The 21,419-nt window shown below is 38.7% G+C and overlaps 2 protein-coding genes across 2 annotated transcripts; both read right to left on the bottom strand.

Moving 5' to 3' along the window:
- Nucleotides 1-434: 434 nt before the first annotated feature.
- LOC134803348 (zinc finger protein 100-like) lies at nt 435-8,360 on the bottom strand. Its single transcript, XM_063776146.1, has 5 exons — nt 8,081-8,360; nt 5,259-5,391; nt 3,637-3,678; nt 2,828-2,947; nt 435-1,704 (listed from the first exon to the last, which is right to left on the bottom strand). The coding sequence occupies exons 1-5, from the start codon at nt 8,198-8,200 to the stop codon at nt 932-934; spliced, it is 1,188 nt and encodes a 395-aa protein (XP_063632216.1). The 5' UTR covers nt 8,201-8,360; the 3' UTR covers nt 435-931.
- A 3,782-nt stretch (nt 8,361-12,142) lies between these two features.
- On the bottom strand, nt 12,143-21,419 carry LOC134803237 (zinc finger Y-chromosomal protein 2-like). Its single transcript, XM_063775934.1, has 4 exons — nt 21,212-21,419; nt 19,981-20,238; nt 14,696-16,417; nt 12,143-13,378 (listed from the first exon to the last, which is right to left on the bottom strand). The coding sequence occupies exons 1-4, from the start codon at nt 21,291-21,293 to the stop codon at nt 12,378-12,380; spliced, it is 3,063 nt and encodes a 1,020-aa protein (XP_063632004.1). The 5' UTR covers nt 21,294-21,419; the 3' UTR covers nt 12,143-12,377.

Raw genomic sequence — 21,419 nt, 5'->3', positions numbered from 1 at the left:
TTAAAACATTAATAATAAAAGCTCGCTTCGGCGCCATGGCCAAGCCAGGGGCATCATAATTATCACGTGATCTTGGCAGGGGGGAGGGGGTTTGCGTTAAAATCACCAAGGGGGAGGGGGATCAAAATAGGCCAAATATGATCACATGATTTCTGGACGACCCCTGACCTCCTGTCTATATGTACTCGGCCGGCAATCCCATACTTCCCGGCCTCTGTTAGTAATCTACTATTTATTATCTAAAACTGCAGGCTTATTACATCTGTAGCTGAACCCGTCCACGGCAAATAAAAACACGGCGAACTTTTGCTGTACAGTTTATAATACAATCATAAATACACAAACACACACACACACGCGCGGAAAAAGGACAGAATATTTACAAATGACAAATATTTACACATATAACTTCCATGAGCTGCCATTTATAGAGAGTGGCCAAAAAATAAGTGCAGAGGTTTAGGGATTATACTGAGCAACGTTTACTATGGGACCAACACCGAAATCACGAAAAAAAATTGGGTGTTTCATACATTTTGGCTGGTCCATTTTCTATTGGAGAGTAAATTTTTTTTGGCGATTTTGGGGTTGGTCCCATAGTAAAAGTGGCTCAGTATAATCCCAAAACCTCTGGCAACGAGAATGCACTTATTTTTTGGCCAACCTGTATATTTTGTCAATTCTGTAGGTATATTTCTTTGCACTTTTCAATATGTAGGTAAACCATTTTATTACTGTTATAAAAAGATGTGCAAACCATACATTTCTGTCCGTCGACAGCGCAGAGACAAGATGTATGCATATAAATAAAAGACTGAATATAAGTACATACACACAAACAGACAGACGCGGCGGGGGACTTTGTTTTATAAGTTGTAGTGATTCGCAGCAAAGATTGCAAGTCCCTGGGTAAAAACGGTCAGCACAAAGCTTACGGTGTGTAATAACGGACACGTTTATGTCCTTTAAGATGGTGTGCACTAATAAACATCATTTTGCATATTTCGCAAGAATACCGCTTTTCACCTTTATGACTCAGTTTATGTTTAACCATATGAGTTAACTTACTGAACGGCATCTCGCATACATCACAAGGGAATGGTTTCTCGCCTGCGTGCCTTCGTTTATGCGCTTGAAAATGGCATAAAAACTTAAACTCTTTTTTACATATGCCGCAGGGGAACACTTTTTTCGCGAAGTGCATTTTTTTATGCGTTTGAAAATTGTTTAAAAACCTGAACTCCTTTTTACAGATTTCGCAGGAAAACATTTTTACCTCGGCGTGGGTGCGCATGTGTGCGTTTAACCCGTTTCTGCTGGCGAATATCTTTCCACAAGAATCGCAAGTATAAATTTCCATATTATCCAATTCCTTTTCTGGCTTTGTCGTGTCTCTATCTTTATTTTTGTTAACTCTTGGTTTTTTAATTGTTACAACCCTAGTTTTTTTTGGCTTGGGCGTTTTCCTGTGTGCCGTTGATACGTGTTGGCTTAGTAATAACAATTGTTTGAATTTCGCGCCGCAAGTGCCGCACTCGTAGGGGGTGATGTCGCTCGTGTGTAGTTCGCGTGTGGCGCTCGTGCGCTGGAGTGTCGCAGGCGCGTGGCGCGTGGCGGCAGGTGGCAGGTGCTCGTAAAGTGTGTCTTGGACTGTTATGAACTCGGGCTCTGGCGGCTCCAGTCCTACAGGTGACTGGTTTGATGCTGGAACAGACAATGAATAATTATTATAAATATTCCAAAAGTTAGGCTCCAGAAATATAAGCACCGCAAAAGATCATGTCTGTCAAAGAAAACTCTAGACAAACTTAAAAAAACCGGACAAATGCGAGTCGGACTCGCCCACCGAGGGTTCCGTACTTTTTAGTATTTGTTGTTATAGCGGCAACAGAAATATATCATCTGTGAAAATTTCAACTATCATGGTTCATGTCATGAGATACAGCCCGGTGACAGAAAGATAAACAGACAGACGGACAGTGGAGTCTTATAGTTAGTTTTATTTAGCATTAGAAATAAGGTAAACAATCTTGATGTGTCTTTTAATTGAAAAACACATTTTAAAAATAAGTCACGGCAAATATGTAACAATTATGAATCTAATACGATCATTTATATTCTTCTGCTTTCATAAGTAATAGTTATTGATTTTTGAAAAGCGTTTTTCAATTAAAAGACATGTCAAGATCGCTTACCTTCTTTGAAGTTCTTTCTAATGCTAAAAAAAACGAACTATAGTAATAGGGTCCCGTTTTTACCCTTAGGGTGCGGAACCCTAAAAAGGAGTGGACAGGTTTTGTACGGCACCCGGCGGTGTAAGACCCGGTAACGCGCATTCGTCGCTTCGCACTTCGCAACGAAATGCGACGGCAGTGTGATAAGCGCCTAAGTGAATAAATATTAGAGATGCAACGGATAGTTTGGCCGGATACCGGATACCGGCCTGACAATCGGCCGAATATTCGGTATTCGGCCGCCGAATATTCGGCCGGCGGAATTATACCTACATTTCGGTTTTTAGGTGCGCATTGTGCAGGTTATGATCTGTTTCGTAGTGAACGTTCGCGCGGACTCATTTCTGGGTCCGGAATGCGTGCGTGTGCAAGTGAGTGGAATGTTTAAATTGTTTTAAAATAATAAACGAGTACGATTATGACCGTGACTGTTTCTTAGGTCCAATTTAGGTCACTATCCGCTATCCGGCCGGATAGTAACACACTATCCAGTATCCAGCCGGATATCAAAATATCGACCGGCTAGGCCGGATACCGGATAGTAACCGAATATCTGGTGCATCTCGAATAAATATGATTATAATCTAACTCACTTTGGACTTGAGTCTTATCTTGTACCACCACAGGCCCTAGCACGAGGTCATCACTCGTCTCGTGGTCGCGGTACAGCTGGCTGTCCCCGGGCTCCTCTTTCAGGTTGATCTCCACTTCGCCTGTCAAATAATTAGTCAACTTTAACCTTCAGACACAGAATAAGTAATAGTACTACCATACAGAAAGGACACTTCCTACAAAACCGAAGTTTGATAACGGTTCAGGGTCGAAACATGATATCCCTTTCTAACTTATGGCACTATCCCTTTCGGCTATTTTTAGGGTTGTTAAAATTCAATTAATTATCTTATCTGTGGTCGTGCACGCAAAGGGACGTCAAGTTGTGTCAACCCTTAATTGCTCGGAGCAATGCTGAGCCGAACGGAGCCGAGTTTGCCCGAAGTCAGGAAAGTCTCCCCACTGCTTCAGATTAAGAGCCCATCAACGTGCACACTAGCGCCACTGCTAAATAATCGTGATTATTTAAATTTAACGATAGGTTTTTCAAAAACGGGGGCCGCTACGTACTGTATTTTGTATTTAAGTACCTTTTGAATACATCAAACTAGTTTTTATGTTGCTGGATTCATCAAGCTATGCGTCCAAAGTTAAAACGGCCGTTTTTGTTTTGAGTTCATAGATCGACGAATGCATGTTATGTTACCGCCTTATTTCGGCACCACATTTCTAGCAAATAGATTTCTTATAAGAAAGTGTGTTTTCCTTACACTTTTTTTCTCATACATACATATGTAGTAATGTTTATTTGTTTAACGTATTGTAAGAAAAATAAGAAATGGATACTTACACATCACAGTCTCGAAGGTTCCATCGGCATTTTCTGTTTCTTCTAAAACAAATAAATAATATACTTAAAACATAATTCATTAAAATAATACCGTATACTGCTATCCCAACAAAAACATAAATGTGAAATGAGAGCCAAGTTCAATATTAAGAATATGTGTCGTTGTTGACTCGCCGACCAAAGAATTGAGATCTATATGGGTGCCAAGTTCTGTGCTCAAGCATAGACAAATATAGTAAGACAAAAGAGTGCTCACTCCATACATCAGTTTTGGTACCAAAAATATTAGTATTTTCATAGTCGACATCTAGCATCGAGTAGCGGAATTATCAGTACTTTAAGTAGCAGTAGTAGTACTGTCAAGTGACAATAGATGTAGCACCGACCGAAAACTCTAATCTTAACATAAGATAACATAAGACTAGCAACTAGACTACCAAAACTGATGTTTGGAGTGAGCACTCTTGTCTTACTATATTTCTCTATGGCTCAAGGTATTTGTTTTAGAAGAAAAAATAATATACTTCATTAAAATAATACCGTAACCTGCTATACTCTAATATAGATGGTTAAGCAAATCTTATCAGTAGAATATTTGAAAAATCGCGGGTTAGCAACACTGTTTTCGAATAATTCCAAAATCGAGTATCATCTGTGTTTTATTTTATATTCATTTATTCATAAAATTACAAACTTTACATGTCAAAAGGGTTATTAATTAATTAGGTCAATTTCAATTAAATTACAATTCATTAAAATAAAATAAAACAATATTAAAATAATCAATACAATTCAAATAAATAAAATAAAATATTAAATTAAGTTACAATGAAATCATAATTATTATATTCTGACATGTCATAAAATGCATTTCAAATCAGCCATTTTTTTAATTCGGAGTAGAATGTCAGGTCATTTTCAATATTTTGAATGGTGTCGGGTAGTTTATTATAGATACCTGGCCCCGCAACAGATACCGTAACGTTGGATTTAGATGTTGTTGTTGGATTTTAAGTCAACAACATGTCGAGTCCAATATTTTTGTGTTTTTTACGCAAATTGCATGCATTTTTAAATATTTTTATTGGAAATTGGTGTATGTTACTTCTAATATATTTAATTATGTAAAATAGGTATTGTGGCGTGAGTGGCATTATGTTGCAATTTATGAAGAGTTGCCTAGCGGGGGTTCCGTGTGGAGCATATGATATAATCCGTACTACACGTTTTTGTAAAATGAATACACGCTGCCATTCCGCAGCCGTGCCCCAGAATTCTAGACCATAGCACATCACCATTTTATCTGTGGAATGTGGATCGTGAATGACAGCCATCTTGTTTGTTTACATTCTGAATCGTTGCTATTTCAAGAGAAATTGCTGATGTCACCATTAAATAAGATTGTGCATGAACTTAAGCAAAGTCAAGGTGCCTACAATGTACACTCATGCTCGTTGATCGTAAATATTTGTATTATGATATGTATGGTTATGATAATTACATGTTTTGGTTCGATGTACATTGCTGCTTTTCTTAGTGCAATACTGCTCTTTGAGTGTTGCCCTACTTCACTTTGCTGTACATTGCTACTGACAGACTATACTTTGCTTGACAGACTATACCTTTGACATGTGCTCCCTGTGTCCGCAGTTCCGCCTGGCTCCGTTGCACTTGCTGCTTGAAGTCACTCGCATCTCGCAGGCGGCCCACACACACCTCACAGATCCCACACTCGCCGTTGGTGCCCAGTGTCAACTGTATGGTTTGAAACAAATATAACAGGGCTATCTTACATAAATCTACCTATACTCTGTATCTTTAGGTATTTAAATAAAAGTAAAGAAATAATTTGTATATTTTCGGGTAGTTATAAAATTTATTGGTTAACCAACCAAAAACAAAACCACCTGGATCTGTCACTGAACGACCTGACTTTAACCTACATTAATTAATCAATTTGTGGTAGTGTGCAGTGAATGGAGAATTTATCTTGAAACACGTTTAACCATCATTTTGGAGTCGACGGCCGGTTGTCCACGTGTTTCTTGTAAAGCCCGCTATCGCTTTACAAGAGCTAAATCACCGTTCACTGTCTTGTACTAACCGTACAATTTCAATCGTTTTACCCTGCTACTACGACCTTGACACTGGCGAAATGGCCCCAATGGGCTGAAGCCATAATTTTAAAAGAATGAATGAATAATTAATCAATTTATTTATTTATTAATGTTTTCATCTACCCTCAACTGGCTTAAGGAGCCAATTGAGGGTATATTTTGTTTACTTTTATTTAAATACTTAAAGATACAGACTATAGATCAAAATCAAAGATGCCTTTATTGCAAGATTATGGTACATTTACAATAAAAAAGATGTTACAATGTTTTTATCAGAACACATAATCTACCCATCAGAGCATGCAATAGGTTCATCTCCTTCATCTCTTCAGTACTGAACAATATAATAATATCTAACTATTCACAATAAGAGGAACATTAATCTGTCATGTCATTGTTCTGAGAATGACTTCAATCAAATCCCTTTGTTTATATTATGTTATATCGTCAGGTGACAAGCTAAAGTCACTAATTACTAAAAAAAATCAAACAAAAATCGACCTTCTTCTAGTACTAATATGGTTCACTATGGCTATGAACTTGTAGTGGTACTTAGTGACTTGCTTGTCACGCGACAATATGTAACAGGCTAGATGACAAATTTTCATTTACGATATCAATCGATCAGGTTTGTTTTTAGGATCAAATGTCTATATAGGACCCATTGCAATAAAGCAATACAAAAGTCAGAAATGATAGTCAAAGTCTGACAATCGTACTTCACTCGCGAAACGCCCCTAAAAAAAACATAAGTGACCGTGACGTCAAGGTCACTGAGAGTCCATCTTGAAGTATGGACTGTATGGAAAGAACAAGATAATATCGTTTTTGTCGGTGAAATATTGCGTTTATGTACATAGTTGCTATACAATCTTTTTTTGGATAAAATTTAAGGAATCGAATGGTATCCTTACTTATTTCCTTCTTGGAAGTTAAAAAAAAACTTAAATTTTGGAACTGTATTTTTGTATTATTTCCATATATTATTTTAATATCCACATTATTGTGATAAATTGCTCATTTGCTATCTATTTTACTAGGTTTTGTTATAAAATTCAACATGTGTCATCATCCCTATTCTCTGAAATAATAGTATTAAGTCCTAGGTACATATTTGCATTGGGCAACAGTCATGATAGCTGTACCATTATTATAAATAAATAAAATGAATAAAAATTAATTATTACATGAGATCATTAAAATTAAATTCAAAATATTCATTCAAATTATAAAATAATGTTTTTAAGAGTGTGTTCTTTAAAATAGCTTTAAATGTTGTTCCTGACATCATTTTTAGTCTCACGGTCCTAAGGTTAATAACCTTCATATGAACCTTAATTGACCATATCCTTTAAAATTGTTACTTTACTTTACTTTAACTTGACCACGCTGCCATGAAATTATAATGTTACCGAACTATAATTATAACCTATGCTTGGAGCAGAAAACACAGGACTCCCCAAATAAATATTCATATAGAAAGAAAGAATATACATTTATTTAACGCCACAACACATTACATTTGCAAAGGAACAACAACAGCTGGAAGACATCGCTTATAAAGTTTGCCTTTGTACTTCCATTACTGTAATTTATTTTTGTAAATCTGTGTTGTGTACCATATAGTGATTACTACTACTACTACTACATTGGACGCTAAAATAGGATACCATTTTTCTTTTATATACTTATTTACAAATTGCTGTTTTATTTTAACAATCACCTTGTCTAAGGCAGTGGTGCGCAAACTTTCTTCATGGGGGCCAGAAAGCTTAATAAATTTCAAAGGAGGGAGGGAGGGGAATTTCATTTATGTTATTATTCTAAATGCCATATTGGTGCCAGTGATTTTGAAAAACCAGCAGCAGGTCGGATAAAATCCTTTCAAAGTGGATTCAAGGAAACAAGGCCGCGGGCTGTACTTTGCCCACCACTGGTCTAAGGCTTACTACCATATGATACTAAACTGATGACTACCGTGTTAGATCCAGAATAAACACTAAAAAAGCATTGACATAGATATCTAGGGACTGGCTTTACGGGCAATAATAATGAGGCATGGCATGACAGGGGCCAGAACAGCGGTGTGACACCGCTATAACGCGATTGGTTGATGAGTTCGCATCACGCGCGCGATTGGTTGATGTGTTCATATTACCCGCGCTATTAGTCGCAACTAGTCGAGTTAAGGCTGAATTATTTAAATAAGCCCTTAGACTGCACGATTGGCTGGAATTCGTGAGTAGCACATCTGAACTAGTACCATTTCTAGTGCCCGTAACGCCCGTCCAGATATTATACGTCAATGTACAAAAGTATAACTTTACCTGTAAATCGAAGCAGTCTTTGAGCATATCAGAATATATCTCCGTTTTACCGAGATACGTGTACGGCGTCGTCAGGTCCTTGTCCGGATCCCCCTTCAGGCAGCAAAGGCACTGATGCATCACGTTGCTTTATAATAACAAATAGGAGAAAATCGTAGTGACTATGGAAAGAAGGCAATTAGTAAGATTCTAATATCGATTTATTTTATTAGTTGTGTTGATCTTGTCAGAAAATATAATCATTAGCATCATTAAGTATATGCTTCTGTGTACAACGCTGACAACGCACCAACGCAAAGCCATTTGACAGGTGTGACAGGACAGGATTCTGACAGCGAAGCATACAGCGAAGTGATCATAGACATTTCAGTGGAAGTGATAGATGTTTTTTTTTTCGTCCACCTAGACAGGCTAAAGCTCTAAGCCATACTGTCTTGTCATACAGAAATTAAAAAGTGGCAACACTGTAGTGTCATCCTTTTCAAACCAATATATATAAAAAATCGGGCAATTTAATCAGATTGGCGAAAAATTGACTCGCCTGGACACGCCTCGATGCTTTAATCTTGTAAAGGCGTATCCAGACTAGTCAATTTTTCACCAATCTGATGAAATTGCCCGATCGAATCAGGACGTGCGGACGCAAACGCCAATTTGGCTCGCCGAATTCAACTGCCGATTATGACCGATGTTACCGATAAAATGGTGTGCGGACGCAAGAATACCAATTTGTGACGCCAGTATTTTCGTTTTGGGGCATTTTTTTTCAATTTAGAGAGTTCTAATATCACCATAAATCTAAGATTGGTGATTAAATTGGACATTGACGCCAATTTCATTTCTGATCAAATCGGTCGATTTGATCACCCCGTCTGGACTCCACTTTAGCGCTAAAGGCCCCTGTACACAATGGGCCAGCGTGGGCCAGTCTGAGGGACGCATTTATATGTTAGAGGGAGTAAGTGATATTGATATCTCATTCTACCGCATGGCTGCGTCCATTGTGTACAGGGGCCTTAAGACGTACGAGCACAGAATAATCCAAAGTACTACCGTACAGAAAGGACACTTCCTACAAAACCGAAGTTTGACAGCGATGCAGGGTCGAAGCATGCTATCCCTTTCCAATGTATGGCACTATCCCTTTCGGCTATTGAGGGTTGTCAAAATTCAAGTGATTATCTGTGGTCGTGTACGCAAAAGAACGTCAAGTGGTGTCATATTGGGCCAGCGTGGGCCAGTCTGGAGGACGCATTTATGCGTTAGAGGGAGCAAGTGATATTGCTATCTCATTCTACCGCATGGCTGCGTCCGTTATAAGTATAAATAACATTATTTGCGGTATTTGACGTCTGTCACTCACAACAGCAATACTACGTAAAATGTCTTGCACATCGAAATCACAAAGGAAAACAACTGTACTGCAAACGTTTACGTTCTACGTCTTTTTTTTTTAATTTTAGGGTTGGCCGGACACCACCGTTATGAATCGGTAGTCGTCTAAGTAAATCGATATGAATTTTTCTTTTTTCTTGTAATAAAAATAAGGAAAAGGTGGATAATTAACTGTAAATATGGATATATTTATCGTCACTTAACAGACAACAAATTTGACACAGAAATAACATAAATAAACTTTAAAATAGATCCCCAGTTAGTTGCAATTTTGACAATGGGTGCGACCTACTCGGTCGGTGTATTAAATGCATTTAGCTTGCGGGAAAATCATATAATTCTAGCTTTATTTAAATCTCAAATAAAAATTCATTATACGTCACAATTCGATACCTCAGTCTACGTGCCATCCAATCGTAATCGCTTGCTGTGACAATCGATTTGCGTTAGTTACATCTTTATATACGTCAGTCATAATGTGTCAAATACCGCAAATAATGTTGTTTATACTTTATAGACTGGCCTGCGTTGGCCCAATATGTACAGGGGCCTTTATACCTAATTGCTCGGAGCAATGCTGACCCGAACGGAACCGAGTTTGGCCGAGGTCAGGAGTGTCTCCCCACTGGTACGAGCGAACATCAGTTACGTGTGAGAATTAAATAAAATTATCGTTTAAATTTTGTTTGGGTAAATGAGAAAAATAAAAAATAATGTTTTTTAAACTATATCGTGTTACATATCAAATGAAAGAGCTCAATTTGAGAATCTCAAACATGTTTTGTTTGTAATTTTAAAATAAATAGTTTAGATTTTATTTAAGAAATTAGCCAAAAAAATTACCATTCCCCGCCCCCCCTTTATCTCCCAAACTTCTTCTTGATCGGGACACTTCTTCGTGGTCATCATTGGAAGTCTCCCTTTGTGACACGTTTGACGGCTCGCCTCCACTCCTCCCTGACGGCTGCGCGTTCAGCGCATTCGTGCAAGGGGCCGTCCATTGCTGCCTTTATTTGATCCGTCCACCTCATGCGCGACCTTCCTCGCGCTCGGGTACCTTCTACTCTGCCCTGCACCACCAGTCGCTCTATGGATACATCTCCACGTCGAGAAACGTGTCCAAAGAAGGTGAGGATGCGAGCTTGCTGAACGATGGAAGATAGACGCTGCTTGATGCCGAGCTCTTGGAGTATGGAGACGTTGGTGCGGTGTTCGGTCCACGATACCCCAAGCATTCTTCGCCAGCACCACATTTCCAGGGCATCCACCCTCTTCCTCTCACTCTCCCGCAGGGTCCACGTGTCAGTGGCGTAGAGAAATATGGGAATACAAGTGCTCTAACGAGCCGGAATTTTGTGGCTTTTGTGATGTTACGATTCCGCCATATTTTTCGTAACTTGTCCATAGCGCTTCTAGTGATTGCCATACGACGTTTGATCTCGTCTACACATCCTCCGTTGTTGGAAATCAGAGCTCCTAGATACACATACGATTTTACAACATCACAATTCGCTATTTGTGTGACTTCGGGCGAATTGTCGTTGACACGATCGATAATCATCATCTTGGTTTTACTGCGGTTGATCTTTAAACCAAATTCCAGGCTAACCCTCTCCATCCTGCGTAGCAGATCCTCCACATAACCAGCACCAGTAGCGAATAAGGTGGTATCATCCGCGTAACGGAGGTTTGAGATCTTTAGTCCTCCGATTGCAACTCCGTCGGTCCAGTCTTCAAGGACGATTCTCATGATGAGCTCCGTGTAGATGTTAAACAGGAGTGGAGATATGATACACCCCTGTCTGACACCCGCACTAGGGTGGAAGTGACTCGACAGGTTACCGTCCGTTCTCCCAAACTACTGGGTCTAAAATTTTGAATAAAAAAAATACCTACACTAAATAGTTCTTTACCTATAGATGACAGGAAAACCTATTAGAAATATGCAGTCAAGCGTGAGTCGGACTAATTACTTAGTTTTTGATCCGACCCGTACGGGTTTTTTAAAGGCAATTCACTCGCGTTTCACACATAAAAAATACATTGTTAAAAATTGGGTAATGTTCCGTACATTACCCTTGGAACGCGAGTCCGACTCGCACTTGCCCGGTTTTTATATATAAGGGGACATCTTACACAGATCAACCTAGCCCCAAACTAAGCAAAGTTTGTACTATGGGTGCTAGGCGACGATATACATAATTATTTACATAGAAAACACCCATGACTGAGGAACAAATATTTGTGTTCATCACACAAAGAAATGCCCTTACCAGGATTCGAAACCTGGACCATCGGCTTCACAGGCAGGGTCACTACCCACTAGGCCAGACACTTACATTGTTACTTGTTGGGGTCTTACATTTACTTTATCTTAATTTAACCTTTTCGACGCCGTGTCAAACACAAAAGCTGTCACGCGGACGCCACGTCACCGAAGTGACAAAACTGAAATTGAACTTTATGCATATGCACGTAGGTCTATGTTGCTCTGTTGTCTATGACCGATAAATCGGTCTTTGGCGTTGAACCTGCGATGCGAATATATCGGTCATTGGCGTCCAAAAGGTTAAAATGCGTCTATAAACGATCTTTGTTCGAAAGATTAGGATTTGTGACTAATAAAACAATGTCTGGAATATTAACTGTATTTTTTTTCATGTTCAAATACAATGTTATCGGCAGTGAATAACGTTGTTAAATACATTCGTTGATAGTGAGAAGCAAAGCGGCAATAGTACCTTTTTATAATGTTCAAAATTCATATTTAACAAGAAGAATAAAAAAACAGCCTATTAAAATAAAAGCAAGTTTTTTTTGACAAGTTGGCCAGGTTAACATTGATTGATAATAAAAACAGTAAAAAATTGCATTAACAACAATGAGAACACAGTTCAGTCTTTCAGGGGAAAGGCTTAATAACAGCTTCATCTTTTTTTGTACACGAGTTTCGCCACTCATGCATCCTTAAATTAGCCAATTGAGTAAACGCCTTATTGCACATCTTACAGGAGTACGGTTTTTCCCCTGTGTGTATACGCTTATGTGCCTTTAATGTACTCAAATCTGCGAACCGCTTTTGACATGTTTCGCAACCATAAGGCCTCTCACCGGTGTGTATTCGTTTATGCACTTTTAAAGCGCTTGATTGCGAGAAACATTTTTTACATACATCACAAGAGTATGGCTTCTCCCCTGTATGTATTCTTATATGCATTTTTAAAATGCTCTGTTCTTTGAACTGTCGCTGGCATGTCTCACATGAGTACGGCTTCTCACCGGTGTGTATCCGCATATGTGTTGTTAATTGAGTGGAGCGCGTAAAACTCTTCTTGCATATTTCGCAGGAATAAGGCTTCTCTCCGGTGTGGCTTCGTTGATGCGTCCTCAAATGGCCGAATTGCGTGAACGTTTTTTTACACAACTTGCAAGAGTACGGTCTTACACCTGTATGGACGCGTTTATGTATTTCATAGCATCCTAAAACTGCGAATTGTTTATCACAGTATTCACAGGAGTATGGCTTCAACCCTGTGTGAATTCTTTCATGCATCTTTAACGAATATGGTCGCGTGAACTTTTTGTCGCATATTACACAAGGGTATATCGGTTCTTTGAAATCTTTTCGTTTCTTTGGCTTTTTAAATTGTGTCCGCAAATGCATTTTGACATGTCTTTTGAGATGACGTTTCTGCCTATATGATCTGCCGCATGTGTCGCAGTCGTATGTGTTTGTGTTACTATGTTGGTGTTTGTCGGTGTCTTTGGGGTTAGTTTCGGGAGGTGCGCTGGGGGTTTTGGCGGGCTTTCGAACTGTTATTATGTAGCGCGAGATGTCGCAACGGTCTAGCCTTACGAAGCAGTCACGCGGCACGAACTTATGCAGCGAGAGGCTTGGTTGTTCTGAAATAAAACATGGTAGTTATACAAACTATTAACTTTTCATATGTGTGGTGTGTGGTGATCAAATATCGTGGGTCCAAGAGTCTGATGTATAGAGCAGAAAAATACTCTCATAGAAAAATTTCAGAAATATTACTGAAAATTCGGTCAGGACCCGTATACTTAGATAAGTGGTTAAAAATACATAGAATACACAGACAAGACAAGTGGTTAAAAAATACAACGAATGAACGGTGTTGTTTTACAGATTTTACAAAACTCTGCGTAGAGAGCATCACTAGGGCTTACTACCTCGAAAAACGAAATACTAAAGTTCGGTTTCTGCCTCTCTATCACTCTTGCATATTCGATCGATAGAGGAGCAGATAACGAAATTTCGATTTTCGCGTTTCGCGGTAGGCCACCTGTAAACAAACCGCCTTGTTGCATCTATGTCATAGTGAAAACTTGTCAAAAACTGTTTAACTTAGTTACTCTATGGTTTAGGATGTGCACTAGTGCTGCACTCTGGCGGCAGAACATTGCAGTAATATACCCTATTAGCAACAAAGAGTGTGCATAATTTCTATTAGCATAATAATTAATAATGTGTTTTTATGACTTATATAATTTTTTTATGAAAAACAAAAATGTTTTGTTTATACAAAGCATAGTACAAAAACAAAAGATAATTTTGGAACTGGGCAAGTTCGATCAACGTACATATGCCTTTTCGAATTCAAGAAAAAACAATTTTATGTTGATAAGATTATTTAGCATGGCAATCTACCCTATTCTTTTGAGGTTCAAATTTCTATATGCTGCTACCTGTATCAAAGCAATACAAAACATATCCATAAGGAGATGACACATGTTGAATTTATAACAAAGTCATTTCTCATGCTCTGAAAGAGGGCCATTGTTGTTCTAAAAAGTGTAGAAAAAGTGATACTTTTAGTGCACTAGACCATTCTACTTTCCAAGTACTTTTTTTACGATAAGCAATTTAAATTTGGTTTTAAATGGATTTGTTATACAATTTCAATTCTGATATTTAACACCCCATTCCAGCCATTCTCAAAGCGTGCTTTAGGGATCCAAGGAGCCTCTGTGGGGTCTCCGCGAGAGAAAGCGAAATAAAATCAATAACCAGCTCTTCTATATGTCTGGTCCACAGTTAAATAGTGACAAACGATTTTTTGTTACTTGGGGCTCTTTAACCCAGTGTCAAATCGTACTGGTAACAAAGGTAACTCCAGGTTTAACCGGTTAACTCGGATTTAGAAAAAAATTATCCCGGCACACAAGAGGTTAAGAGAAGCAAATATAATAACTCACCATTCTCAACAGGGTTTTCCACTGCAATCTCCACACTTGGCCTATTCTCTACGTCTCCATCATCATCATCATCATCAACAAGGTCAATAATTTCAGGATCATCAGCAAGATCTATAATTTCAGGCTTCTCCTCCGGCTCTTTACTTGGCAATGTTTCGATTAAATTGCCTTTATCCCCTTGTTTGTGCGGAACGATTTCAACATCATGCTTATTATCTGTACTTGGCACCATTTCAACATCTTCCTGTTCCTGTTCCGTACTTGGCACGATTTCAACATCTGCCTGTTCCCGTTCTGTACTTGGCATGATTTCGATAACGTCATCTTTGTCATCCTGTGTTGTGCTTGGCATGATTTCAACATCATGCGCCATATTAGGTACGATTTCGACATCATGCTTGTCGTCTTGTTGTTCCATGCTTTGCATGATTACATCAACATCGTTGTCTATGCTTTGCAGGATTTCAGCATTTTGCTCTGTACTTGGCAGGATTTCAACTTCATGCTCTGTACTTGGCAGGATTTCAACATCATGCTTGTCCTCATCTTGTTCCATACTTTGCATTATTACAGCGACATCGTGGTCTATGCTTGGCAGGACTTCAACATTATGCTCTGTACTTGGCAGGATTTCAACATCTTGCTTATCCTCATCTTCTACCATACTTTGCATTATTACAGCAACATCGTGGTCTATGCTTGGCAGGACTTCAACATTATGCTCCGTACTTGGCAGGACTTCAACATTATGCTCCGTACTTGGCAGGACTTCAACATTATGCTCCGTACTTGGTATGGTCTCAACATCGTCTTTGTCTTCCTGTTCTGTTGGCATGATTTCAACATCATTCTTGTCCTCGTCTTGTTCCAAGCTTTGCATAATTATAGCCACATCATGCTCGATGCCTGGCAAGACTTCAACAACATTGCCTTTGTCTTCTGTCTCTGTGTTAGGCATATTCTCTACAATATCAATCTTCTCTTCTTCAATTTCTATACTTGTCCTAGTTTCATTCACATAATCCTTGTCTTCCGTGCTTGACACGTCGTCAACATCATATTTGTCTTCTTCCTCCATGTGTATATGTATCATAACATGTTCTATCAAATCCATCTTCAACTCAAACTTTTTCTTACATATATCACAACTATATGGGTTTTCTTTTTCTTCCCTGTTTATTTCTGGGGGCATTTCTTGAGAATCTTCAAGAATATCATCTTCATAAATGAGTTTTAATTCATCATCAGACTGTTTTTCATCTTCCATTTGATTTTCTATGCTAACTTCAACGGTGTATTCAATCATATTGGCTTCAGGGGCACTATTTACTTCTTTTTCTAAGTTTGCTTTTTTATCAGTTGTTGGAGTCTCCCCATGGTCGGTTTCCTGACATTCATTGCTAGTGGAAGGTGCTTCGGGGTTAGGAATGAGTTCAGGCCTGACGGGGCAGTCTCTAAGTTCAAGTTGTTTTTCGCTAGCTTGCTCTGGACTTTGTTGTTCAGTGGGTGGTGCAGGAGGTTGTTGTTCAGTGGGTGGTGCAGGAGGTTGTTGTTCAGTGGGTGGTGCAGGAGGTTGTTGTTCAGTGGGTGGTGCAGGAGGTTGTTGTTCAAGGGGATGTAGTACGGGAGCTGGTTGTTGTGAGGGGGCTGGTTGTTGGTCAGCTGGTTGTTGTTCAGCTGGTTGTTGCCCGGCTGCAACGGCTCGCGCTTCTTCTATTGCAGCTGAAACAAAATGTGAAGTTAACTACAGTCATATATAACTAGACACGGCTAAGAAGAATGGTGTACGCTTTTACATTCTTCCAGGTGTATGGTATTTTTTGGATAATTTTTGTAACTTAGATTTAAATATGTCTGATGCATTCATATAAAAGATAGAATGTTAAATCAAAATTAGTAGACAAAGTGATAATTAAATACCTACATAACAGCTGTCACCGCCATATAATTCATAGTTATATTGAGATGACAGCTGTCACCGTTAAAATGCTAAAGGTTTAGATTAATTTAAAAGAACACAGAGCTTTTTATGTTGATGTTAATATGTTGTATTGATTGTCATCAGAAAACTTTGCCCCACAAGTGGATAAAATGCAACTTTCTCATCAGTTTTTGATCAACCTAGAGAGCCTTTGCCAGTTGGTGTGGTAAAAAAATATTTTTCACCTTATTGCAGTGGATTAACTTGAAGAAATGTATCCATATTTATGAACTTGATGGTACAATCGCTGGTGCTTCACAAATCCTTTACAGCAACTCGTAAATAAATTGGTTGTTTCGATTTGGAGAAAAATGGGAACATTCATTAGGCATTTCCACACAGAACGAGCCGCCTCGCGAGGAAATTGTCGCGAGAAGCAGATCAGTCTGTGTAGACGTCCCGGGCCAAGTAAACACACTCGAGTCGCGGCCGCTGTGCCTCGGGCGAGGCACGTCCCTCACGATCCGAGCTACTTCGCGCGGCAATGTGCTCGCGAGGCGGCTCATTCTGTGTGCAGATTTGTTAGATGTATTTTCCGATATTTTTTTTTTCTTGTATAATAAATTCCGATCGTCTTTTTTCCCTGTATAAAAATTTCCGCACGCCTTTTTTCCCTATAGATATATTTCCTGGTATATTTTTTTTCTTGTATATATAAATCTGAACGCCTTCTTTCCGTATAGACATATTTTCCGATAGATTTATTTTCTTATACACAAATATCTGAACGCCTTCTTTCCCTGTATTTTTGTTGTTTAACGAAAAATTTCATGGTCATTCATTTTACTAGGGGCAAAACTTCTTATTTGCTTGGACCCTGTTTGCAATCTTGTGTGGAATATTTTGTGTATCATGGTTAGTTATCTTTAAAGGAATTTTACCAATCAGTAATCAAATCAAACGAGTGAAACGTTGTACTTAGTTAGGCACTTGACAGAAGTACGCCTATTAATCCTCTATACAGTTTATACGTGTAGATACGAACTTTTTCGATAAAACACGATGGAAAGTAATTATGCACTACATCTGTATCAACTTTTATGTTGTAGTGTAAGTAGGTAGTAACGTAAACGGGCAAAATTGCGAACATGCGAATACATATTATATAATTTTCTATCAAGAATCATATCTATTTTAAAATTTCTGATCAGGAAAAAAGACAGCCGGGAATTTGTCCCCTAGTAAAATTAAGGACTATAAAATATTGCATTATGTTAAAAAAATACAGGGAAAGAAGGCGTTCAGATATTTGTGTATAAGAAAATAAATCTATCGGAAAATATGTCTATACGGAAAGAAGGCGTTCAGATTTATATATACAAGAAAAAAAATATACCAGGAAATATATCTATAGGGAAAAAAGGCGTGCGGAAATTTTTATACAGGGAAAAAAGACGATCGGAATTTATTATACAAGAAAAAAAAAATATCGGAAAATACATCTAACAAATCTTTCTATACCCGAAATGGCGAAAAAAATAATTATCCCATAGAAAATAGACCAGCCAAAATGTATGAAACAGCCAAATTTTTTTTTCGCATTTTCGGGGCCGGTCCCATAGTAAAAGTTGCTCAGTATAATCCCAAAACCTCCCTGGCAACGGGAATGCAGTTATTTTTTAGCCGCCCTATATAAAAGAGCCCGCAGTAACACAACGAATGTTTTAATGATAGCATAGAGAAAAAAATACATAGAGTGCTCACTCCGTACATGAGTTTCAGTACCAAAACGACTATTATTTTCGTAGTCGACATCTAGCATCGAATACCGGAATTATCAGTACTGCTACTTGACAACAGATGTAGTAACGGCTGAAAAGTCTAATGCTCAACAATTTTCAGCTAATATTATATACCCGGATTAACTGGAACTCCCGCGACCTTTACCAGGTCATCAGTCCACCTTGTGGGGGGTCTACCCATAACACTGTGCAACAGTAACAAACTACGTAAGATACCTAATCTTGCATAAGTATAAAGCAACTTGTAAACCACTTGTCTCTAATAAAAGTTCTTAGTCTTTAAGAGCAACCACTGTACTATACTTTTTAGGGTTCCGTGCCCAAAGGGTAAAAACAGGACCCTATTACTAAGACTCCGCTGTCCGTCTGTTAGGCTTGTGTCGGTCGTGAACTAAGAACTGTTAGGAATGAAATCCCGTGAAGGACCGAAAGGAACTAAATCTTTTTGCGCGCTCTTAATCGGTCTATAGGTCCTTTAGTTCAGGTGGATTGGAGAGCGCTTGACTGAGTGAAACGTAAAATGGACGGAACGAAACGGTTATCAATGTCGCTGGCACGAGTGTGAACGAGATGAAAGAACGACGTGACACTCCTAAGCCCGTAAAATATGAAGGAAAATCAAATATATTTCGACATATTTGATATTTTTAAATTATGTTAAGGTGTTTTAATGTTTAATACCGACACACCGTATCGAACAAGTTGAATTGGATTCAGTTACCAAAGATTGGAAAGAAACCAATGAAAAATCGACTCCTATTCATTCCCGGCTCTCAACGACCGAACTGAACTAAAGGAACTAAAAGACCGAACTAGTTCGTTTGACCGATTGACCGAGAGCGGAGCGCTCTCTGTCTGTAGTGACCGAGCAGGCACAAGCCTAGTCTATAGGTCCTTTAGTTCAGTGGGATTGGACAGCGCTTGACTGAGTGAAACGGAAAATGGATGGAACGAAACTGTTTAAAATGCCGCTAGCACAAGTGCGAACGAGACAAAGAACGACGTGACACGCCAAAGCCCGAAAAGTATGAAGCAAAATCAAATATTTTTCTATATACTTATTTGAATTTTTTTCATTGAGTTATGGTGTTTAATATCGACAATCGACCTAATCATATCATACAATTTGAATTTACCAAAGATTGGAAAAAAATCGAACGTAAAACCGATTCCTATTCATTCCCGGCTCCCAACAACTTCGACGACTGAACTGAACTAAAGGAACTAAAAGAGCGAACTAGTTTGTTTGACCGATTGACCGAGAGTGGAGCGCTCTCTGTAGTGAACGAGCAGGCACAAGCCTACCATCTGTCCGTCCGTCTGTCCATCTGTCACCAGGCTGTAACTCATGAACCGTGATAGCTAGGCAGTTGAACTTTTCACAGATGATGTATAACAATAAAAACTAAAAACAAAATAAAATAAATATTTGAGTGGGGCTCCCATTCAACAAACGTGATTTTTTTGCCGTTTTCAGCGTAATAGCACGGAACCCTTCGTGCGCGAGTCCGACTCGCACTTGGCCAGTTCTTTTCAATAAATTATTAGTATTTCTAACTTACCACTAATGGCGTACGCTACGACGGGCCGCACCAGCCGCACTGGACCCAACTCAAGGTCATCTTTGACCTCATCATCAGCATTTGGGTCATCCTGCGCTGTTGCCACCTCGGTCAGGGCAGCGGTGTTCTCCCATGACACCTCGGTCAGGGCACTGGTGTTCTCCCATGACACCCCGGTCAGGGCTCCGGTGTCCTCCCATGGCTCCCCGTTTGATGTTGATGTGTCTTCTATCTCAACTGTTTCCTCTTTAACATGAACTGTAACAAGTGTAAGGTATTTTTCACCACACCAGCTCAGAAACTTACTTACTTACTTTGCACTTCAAAAACTGATAGCAAAGTTACATTTTATTCACATGAGAGGCAAAGTAATCAAATGCAAATTTTGAGTTGTTTTCTTATGTTTGCTGGTAGAATTGACTTTTAAATGACGATTTTAGATGATAAATATTTAATAACATTCATTTGGTTTGATATTTTACTTTTAATATTTGCTTCGGGTTGGTGTGGTGAAAAATTTTGTGTTTCACTCGGGGCCAAATTTTGTTTAACCCTCGTGCTTTGAAACCCTTGCAATGCTCAAGATTCCATTTTTCGAACCACTCCCTATGCTAGTGGTTCAATTTTGGAATCTTTCGCTTGCTCGGGTATCAATATTAGCATGAGTGGTTAAACAACAACTTTGCCCCCTTGTAAAACAAATAACTATTAAATATAGTCAAATATCCTATTCTTTTGTTTCAAACTGCCTACCTGGCTATTTATTGTGACTAAATTAAGTTTAACTCATATTTTTTTAGATACCTATAGTTTGTCAAAGGACTGTCTCATTTCAATCATAGACAGAGAGAATCATACTATTTTTGTCTTACACTAGTACTAGCACCCAAAAGGATGAGTATAGTTTTCCTGGTTCTTACTGACTGACAAATTGGTTTGACCAACTATATATTTGCAGTGATGGAAACGTCTGGAAACTGTCAGTAATAACTGCAACTGTCACATTGTTAGACACCTATTTGATCAAATAATGTAATCATTTATACAATATAATCAAAAACTTGACTTTGAATCATATCTACTCATCATCCAGCTCACGATCACAGCAAATATAAAAAGTTTATACATCTCTTTAACGTTACTACGCACAAAAATGCACGACAAAAAAAATCACTGTGATGTAAGACTCTATACTCACCACGTTGCGATAAAGTTAATCTCGTAATCTTACCATGTAGCAATCGTTCAGCCTCCTCCATCACCCGTGCTGCCTCCAGCAGCATGCTGATCCGACCACTTCTCGACATCATCATGACTAAAGCCGCCACCCGCGTTCGCTAAGGCACTATATTGAGAAAATTTTAATTTAATTACAATTTAGGTCCACTCTAACAAAACAATACTGATGCACGATTAAACTTAAGAAACAGAAATGGTAA

Source organism: Cydia splendana, chromosome 26 (assembly GCF_910591565.1).
Source record: "Cydia splendana chromosome 26, ilCydSple1.2, whole genome shotgun sequence".
NCBI classification, from domain to species: Eukaryota; Metazoa; Arthropoda; class Insecta; order Lepidoptera; family Tortricidae; genus Cydia; species Cydia splendana.
Note: the sequence above shows the minus strand (reverse complement) of the source record. Positions and strands in the feature narration are given on the sequence as shown.

Bases quoted from the DNA above. Each gene is read 5' to 3' on its own strand.
- LOC134803348 (XM_063776146.1), bottom strand. From the start codon at position 8,200: ATGCATCAGTGCCTTTGCTGCCTGAAGGGGGATCCGGACAAGGACCTG. The intron at 2,948-3,636 runs GTAAGTATCCAT...ATTATTTGACAG, and splicing joins AACCTTCGAGACTGTGATGT to GCGAAGTGGAGATCAACCTG. The intron at 1,705-2,827 runs GTGAGTTAGATT...TGTCTGTTCCAG, and splicing joins AGATAAGACTCAAGTCCAAA to CATCAAACCAGTCACCTGTA.
- LOC134803237 (XM_063775934.1), bottom strand. From the start codon at position 21,293: ATGATGATGTCGAGAAGTGGTCGGATCAGCATGCTGCTGGAGGCAGCA. The intron at 16,418-19,980 runs GTAAGTTAGAAA...ATTTTGTTTCAG, and splicing joins CGTAGCGTACGCCATTAGTG to CTGCAATAGAAGAAGCGCGA. The intron at 13,379-14,695 runs GTGAGTTATTAT...GTTTTATTTCAG, and splicing joins GGAAAACCCTGTTGAGAATG to AACAACCAAGCCTCTCGCTG.